General features: G+C 40.4%; 1 protein-coding gene across 1 annotated transcript; it reads right to left on the bottom strand.

Annotated features, from left to right (window-relative positions):
* Positions 1-928: 928 nt before the first annotated feature.
* LOC146630202 (ubinuclein-1-like) lies at positions 929-6,488 on the bottom strand. The gene is made up of 14 exons (XM_085355660.1): positions 6,412-6,488; positions 6,077-6,335; positions 5,511-5,615; positions 5,040-5,138; positions 4,644-4,784; positions 4,410-4,501; positions 3,738-4,323; positions 3,565-3,635; positions 2,686-2,815; positions 2,469-2,593; positions 1,987-2,067; positions 1,734-1,877; positions 1,591-1,638; positions 929-1,484 (listed from the first exon to the last, which is right to left on the bottom strand). Exons 1-14 carry the CDS (start codon positions 6,486-6,488, stop codon positions 929-931), a joined length of 2,514 nt encoding a protein of 837 aa, XP_085211786.1.
* Positions 6,489-7,547: the final 1,059 nt, after the last annotated feature.

Raw genomic sequence — 7,547 nt, forward strand, 5'->3', positions numbered from 1 at the left:
CACAGCTCCTGCATTACTCCTTGCAATACTTTCATTGCACAATAAATTTCAGCTTAAATAAGCTGACTAGGCAGTTGAACTTTGTTGTTTTGAGTCATTTGTTACTAGCCTCAGTCAAGTTGGTAACATGAATCATTACTAAAACCTTCAGTTGCTGTACAAAATGTTAAGAAAATAAAGCACCAAATAAACAGCTATGACATGCTCTCTTTATTATGTATTAAGTGAAAGTGTGTAGTTTAAGACATTAACTTTGTTGATTTTAGTATAAGAACTACTCCATTAGAACCTCATGTGCCCAGTTCATCTTCAACGATTCTGCTCCATCTAAAAAGAAAAACATTTTATCTACTTGACAAAATGTTGATTATAAAGCTTTTATTTTGACATTGAAACTTATTGGAATACATAAAGCATCTTGTAGCAATTGATGTGTTGCGTTTGATAAAAACGTAAACTACTAAACCATGATGTCACACACTGGTTTGGTCCCACAATGAAGTTTTTGCTGCCATTGTCGTTTAGAAACCATTAGCTAACACACATCCTGGATAATCCTCTCACTCTTAGAAGACAGAATGCAGGTTTCAGGATTTTGGAGCCAATTTTGAACCTTGGAGCTACAGCCATCTTTTATTTTGTCTAAATATGAGATTTGAATTTGAAATTAATTTTGTTTCAAGTACAAACATGTCCCTTCGGTTGTTGATTTTTGTCATTTTGAGCATTTCTGATCATTTTAGTTCAGTTCTATAAAACTGCTATCCAATTAATTCCCTAAATCATTGGAGTGTCCCCTTTTCATCCCCTTTTATTAAGACAGAAAGAAAACTGAACATGAGGAGCACTACTCTAAATTCAGAGTTGTTGTAATGTTAGAGTAAAAAGAAAATATACACAACTTACTGCATGTCTTTGTTGAAGGTTGTCATTTTGTAGCACCATCACCTTCAGAGACTCTGTGCACCTGAACAGCATCTGCATGTTTGGTGCCTCCAACCTGAAGCATCTGAGGCAAAATGTCACCACATATACTCTGTGCTGGGAAACCAACTGGGCTGGACTGAGGAGGAGGAGGAGGGAGTAGGGGAGAACTCTGTGTCTCCGAGAAGCTCCAGTGATGAACAAAACACTTGGTTTTTGCAACTTCTGCTAGGAGCTCCTGGAGCCCTGGGAGGTGTTGCTCCTGAGCCAGGGCTTGTTCAGCAAGGAGATCCAGGAGGGAATGAGTGGGAGTCTCATCAACTTGAGATTTCTCCGACTCTGCATTTGAGGTGGCTCTGACATTCATTTCCACTTTTTTGACCTCGCCCTTCTTCGTGGCAGCACCCTCGTGAACAACAGAACTGAGTCTATCGGAGCCTTCGGTGAAGGCAGAAGCTGCTCCTCTGGACATTTCTGTCAGTGGTGAATTTCCCCAATCGTCATTACAGTCATCTGAGAATGAACATGACTGCTTCTTCTCACACTTGGCCTTCTTCGTTCTAAACATGTGAAACAATGCTTGCATTTTTGGTAAATAACTTTAAACATTTTATGTAGAAATTCATACAAGTAACAGCATTTAATTCCGCCCATCGCTGCACTCACAGTAATGATGAGAGATGTAACAATTTCCTGCTCTCCTTCATCAGAACCCTGAGAGAGAAAAAAGACATTTAAGTCGTAACATGTGTATAGTTAAAAGTATGAAAATAAAGTTTCAGGACTGAAACTGCACCATTATAGTTTACCTTGATTGCATCCACCCTTTTGGCCAAAGCGGTTTGACCTCATTGTCAAGAAAGATCTTGAGATGCTCTTCAACCTCCTGTTCCCCCTTCCTTTCCTTTTTATAATTGTCTGCTTTTGCTTTCAGCACTTGGCCCAAACACTCTCTAAATGACAGAACAGGTCAAAGTGTCCGTTTTCATGGACTAAAGCACAGTTTTAAAAGATCTTACTGAAATAAAACATGTTAACACGTGATTGATCTTTACAGCTTACCTGATCTCCTCATTCCACTTGAACACTTTCTTAGGACCTGCTTTTCTCCCAGTTTTCTCCTCATCATTGTCCTCTGTTGCTCTTTAGATAAACAGAAAATGCCATTATCACAGAGGGCTAGGGATGGTTTCCAGTAGTCCAATTCTCTTTGCAAGCACCTGCACAGCCAACATGCTAATGCTAAGCTAGCCTAGAAGCCAGAGTGCTGTTCAAGCTGAGTAAATGCTGATCCCAGCCTAGCAGTTGCATGTACATGCTGTAGAGTAATGCTCATGTCGCATCTGCCTTTTTGAAATTGTACAATTTGGTTGTGTCAGCCATAAGAAAAGATTGTAATATTTAAATACAGCCACAACTGTGGCTAAGAATGGGAGATGAGACAACGTGGTAAGTAGGAAAGGAGATTTTATTTTGTTAAATAAAATTATAGACACTAGTAGCTGATAGTCTCACCTCCATTTTCCAAGAATAAATGAACTTACTTTGAAGTCTTGACTTGTTCATACGCCTGACATTCTTCATTGAAACATGAAATCTGCTCAGGCATAGATCTTCCAATGGCATCTTTAAGTTTCTGCATGGGATTTTCCACCCCAGGGGGCTCCCCCTTATCAAGAGGGCATAAAAAGCAGGTCACACAAGTATAAATAATTTACAACTCTGTAATAGAAATGCAGCTGAACACATGAGCACACTCACCACTTGTGCGATTAGCAGTTTCTTTACACGTTTGAGAAGCGTATCTCTGCTACAGGGCAGGAAAGACGACAGGTGTGTGTACACCTTGGAGCGCAGTGACCCACTCTGCTCCCGACACTGTAACTCAATGCTGTGCCGAAACACCAAGAGCAGAAACATGCATTTAAACACCACACTCAATATCTCAGGTGGAACAGGTACACATTTAGTTAAAGGGTTAGTGAGTTATATACTGCTTTGTATACCTTTGAGCATGCAGCCATAAAAGCGGCTTTGTGACGCTGCACCTACATAGCTACTATCTTTGTATGCCATGCTAATCTGTGTGTAAACCGGTTAAAATTTGCGAAGGAGATTATTTGAAATCTTAGGCATGAGTATAGGTATAACAAGATTTTTGATCAGATAATCACGTGTGTAGCAAATTTAAGGTCAAGATCAAGGTTTGCAGGTCAATACCTGAACTTGAAGCAGGCACTGTCCAACTTTTTCTTACACGAGCATTCAAGTTCCACAAAACGTGATCACCTAATATAAATAAATACCACTTCCTAGTAGTTTCTGAAAGAATGAGTCATTGAGGTATATCTATCACTATATCTACATACATACACACACTCAGCCTGGCCTTATATAGACGCACCATCTCCATGACAAGATTATTATTCCTCATTTCTTTTTGTTTTTAATTCTTTGCCCTTAAATTCAGCATCATTCTTTAAAATAATAATAATAATAATAATAATAATAATAATAGCAGCAGTTTGTATGCTGTGCATGTCTGTGCTGAAGGACTTTCGCTTAAACTTGCAAAGAGAAATATGTTCTGTTCACTGTTAATGGTTTTACATTTGAATATGTTCACTTGGGAGAACTCACTCTAGCAGGATTGAGTTGATATCTGGACTGAAGAACTTGAGTTTTGACTCTCCCTCTGATATCTTGGCCGCCTAAAAATCAGTGTAAACATTGCTCATTAAACTGCAATCAGTTTGTCAACCTATACAGTGTGCACAGGCATTTCCTTTCAGCAGAACTACATAACATCTCACCACTGTGAGGTTTCTAATGCTGTCTTTCAGTGCTGGAGGAAGTCCCTCTGGCAGCGGGGCGCTCTGTGATGTAGAACTGGAATCTGACACAAGCTGGGTTTGCTCTGGTTCACATTTCTCCAGAAAATTATTCTTTGAAGTTGAAGTTCGGGTTTTGGGATCAGAAAAGGTGTCGAGCTGCACGGAATCATCCGTTTTGCTTTGGATCAGCTGCATCTCTAATGCTGGTTGAGGAAGTGATTTAGGCGATGAGATCTCTTCACTGACTTCTAACAGAGAGTCCAGATCAATATCAAAATCTACTGTGCTGGCTGCTTGAATCAGAGCTTGGTCATTGGTTGAACCAATTAAACTGAGAAGAGGGTCAGTTAGCCCCATGCCTCCACCCCCACCTGCATCTGCAGGAAACAGAGGGGTTACTGTTGCACCCAGATTTGCAGCTGCCTTGTCCCTCGCTCTCTTCTGTCTCTCTCTCTCCTTTTCTTTTTGAAACTTTTTCAGCATGCTGGTGACGCTCAGAGTCCTAACAGCCTTTTTCTTCTTTTTGATCTCCATCTCATCAGTCTGCCCAATTTCAGACATAGAGCTACAAAACAAGAAAATTACAAGGGAACAATTTAGTGTTGTTAAGTCAGCTTTACAGCATCAGTATCTAACTTTGGTCAGCCTCACCTTAACTTATGATCCATGTTGCTTTTTATCTCTCCATCTGCTCTGCACAGCTTCTTCCCTGGCTTCTCCTGATCATTATTCAGTTTACGTTTCTGGGAAATTGTTCAAAGGCATGTTAAACAACTCAAAAACGTTATAAAGAACCAAAATGTTGGTGCAAAATTTCCTTTTAAATCTATTTAGCAGATTTGCCTAAATATTCAGCGCAGCCAGTCATGTACTCTTACTGCTTACTTTTGTCATCTCAATCGTTTCCTCTTCGGCTGTGAGGTCATCGTCTTCGGTGTCAGAGGCCTGGCGGAACTGCAGCACGCCCGAATTCACATAGAACCCACCAAATTTGGTGGTGATGGAGCATGGCACGAACTCGTCATACTAAAAGCAGTATGTAATACAATTACAGAAACTACTGAGGGACTGTATAACCACAAGCAGTACACATGATGGCTGTTGAGAGCTTTCACGTGCAGCAGCGAGCTAATGCTTAAGCAGAAAGAACATTTACTCAGTGGTGAGTGAGGTCATTGTCATAATCTAGAAATCAAACCGTCTTTTTGTGCAGCACAGCAGGCAAGGACGAGTTTATACCAGCTGTGAGAAATTTCAAAAGGTGTTCTAACACCGACTCACAGCCTCAGAGTTGTCAATGAAAGAATCCTCGTCATCATAACCAAATCCGATGTCGATCAAGTCCTGGATGCGGTCCTTTTTTTTCTTAGGTTTGGCACCCTGTATTGAGAGGAAGCATAACATTACTGCACCATTTACAAATATTTATCATAGTGATTGCCACCTTCTGTTCACACATCAGTTTAATCTTATAGGTTAATAAGGTAATTTGTTTTTTAAATAACAAAGGGAGTAACAGGCTGCTTTCGGAGGCACAACCTGTGTTACCAAAAGTGAACATAATTTATTAAGCCTTAATATATGAACGTTCTCTTTATCACATTGTATTGGATTCTCAGGTTATCGTGTCCAGGCTGACCTCTGGGCCACCCAGCTGTAGACAAGCACCCATCAACCCTCACAAAAAACACCGAAACCCCCCCCCCCAAACAAAATCTGTTTACATGTTTACAAGAGTAAAAGGCTACTCACATATTTTTCTTCCAACTTCCTTGCAATGGCAGCGACTTCATCGTTCTCCCTCTTTTCTTCCTCCTCTAGTCTGCTCAGTGGTCCTTCAATTTTTGACTGACTTATCTGAAACCCATTAAATGCCATGCCAGCCATTGTTTTACAGGAAATTGAACACATGTCTGGCTCCAATGCAACCAGCATGTTTATTAGTTTTTCATGAGATTAACAAATCAAGTCATTCAGAATAGCAATTTACTCCCACTGTGAGTGTTAAAGCAGATCTTTGTCCCACTTTGACTATTATCTAACTTTTAAACCCAGCTCTGGCTTTAAAAAGTTAGTTTTTTAACCCACTTTTGAAACTAAGCAAAGGCTGCTGCTGAATTAGCAATGCAGTTCCAACTGAATTAAAACTGAACTGCTTTTTGTGTGTGTAATACCTTAAATGGTTTACAATTTCATGTGGTTAGCCAAAAGCCTAAAAAATATTTAGCCTACTTAACCCAGACTAACTACAGTCACGGGTCTGTTTGTATCTTAACTGGTTACAGGTTAGGAGGGTGGAGGTCGTGACTTAATCCCACCTTGTCATCAACAAGCTGCCTGTAGCTGAACTCCGGGAAGCTCCGCTCGTCGGGCTCAAATAATGTGAGGACGAGCCGGACTGTTTCAGTGTCAGCGGGTCGATCTGAGCGGGATTCTTCCATCTGCGGAACCCCTGACGGACACCTGTGGGTCGAAGGCGAGTTAGAAGAGGGCGCATCACTGCTGAGAGTAAACAGCTGAACTCTCCGGGGTTCAGCCATCCCAGCGACAGCACACCGGAGTCTGGTTTGGTTTGAACTGAGGAGACGGGCAAAGAGAGTTTAATTAAACTCAAACTGCGGCAGGTGTGCGCGCACGTGCCCAACTGTGTTACCTTGGCAAGCAATCCCGTTTGTTTAAAGCGAGGTTTATTTCTTTAAAGATGGTCCGTCTTCTTCGTTTCTCACGCATAAAACTCTCTCAGAACCAGGTGGAAGAAGAACGTGTTGAAAGAGAAACAGGATTCTGGAAAAACGTCTGTAAAGCTTTGGGAGTGCCAAGTACTGGCTCTGTATTATCCTAAGTATCCATCCATTTTCTTCCGCTTATCTATCAGTGGCGCCTCCAGATTTTTTTCATAGGGGTGGCCAATATAGGCACCACTAAAAATATTGGGGATTGCGCACAAAAAACAGAATTTCCAGTTTTATTATGCTGTTGTCAAATATAGGTTGCTTGAAAAATATTGCAAAAAAGAGAGACGTTGTTATTAAAGTTGATATCACTGACAATAGGTAGGCCTACATATGAAAAGCAAATAAGATTTTGAAATCCATAATAATGTGTTCTAAACAGGAATAAATAATTATAAGTTAATGTTAATGTTTCAACTCATTGTAGGCTGTCTTTCTCTCTCTTGTGCTCACGTTTATTCGAATTATTACCAACATAAGACAGTTTTACCAGGATGGGCCATTAGGGAGGGCAGCAAATTTTCTGAGGGGGTGACCATTCTAATAAAAAATGTAGGTAATGTATTCATGCTGTTCCACAAGAGTTTTTAGTTATTTGGTTTGTGCATGGCAACAAGCACATGTCTCAAAGCAGATTTATGTAACAGTTAATATAAATAACGTGAAAAATACTTTTACAAAGAATAAAAAAAAATATTTTTTTCAGTAGTTCTATTTGCAGAAGAGGAAGATTGTCTGAGTATGGCCCCTGCTGCTTCTTATCTGCTTTCTCAACACCTGGAAATCTCTGCCCTTGTGTTTACACTTTACAAAAAGTCCAAAGATTCTTGAACACAGAAGAAATCTTTGACATTATTTTCGGCCCAGGATGGAAGGTTTGGCTTTTGTGATCCACACTCCAGGCAACCAGATGGACTACCCTGGGCCCAGATGGTACTGGTACAGCTGTTGGGTTTCTTTTCACACATTTGGATGATCTTATAACAAAACTTAACAAAATGTTCACTAAAGTTAGGCACCAGTCGAGATGCTCATTTTGAACTGACGCCTGTGCTTT

This window comes from Diplotaxodon limnothrissa, linkage group LG6 (assembly GCF_057381915.1).
Source record: "Diplotaxodon limnothrissa isolate DT_005_m linkage group LG6, D_limnothrissa_male_GT1.1, whole genome shotgun sequence".
Classification (NCBI taxonomy): Eukaryota; Metazoa; Chordata; class Actinopteri; order Cichliformes; family Cichlidae; genus Diplotaxodon; species Diplotaxodon limnothrissa.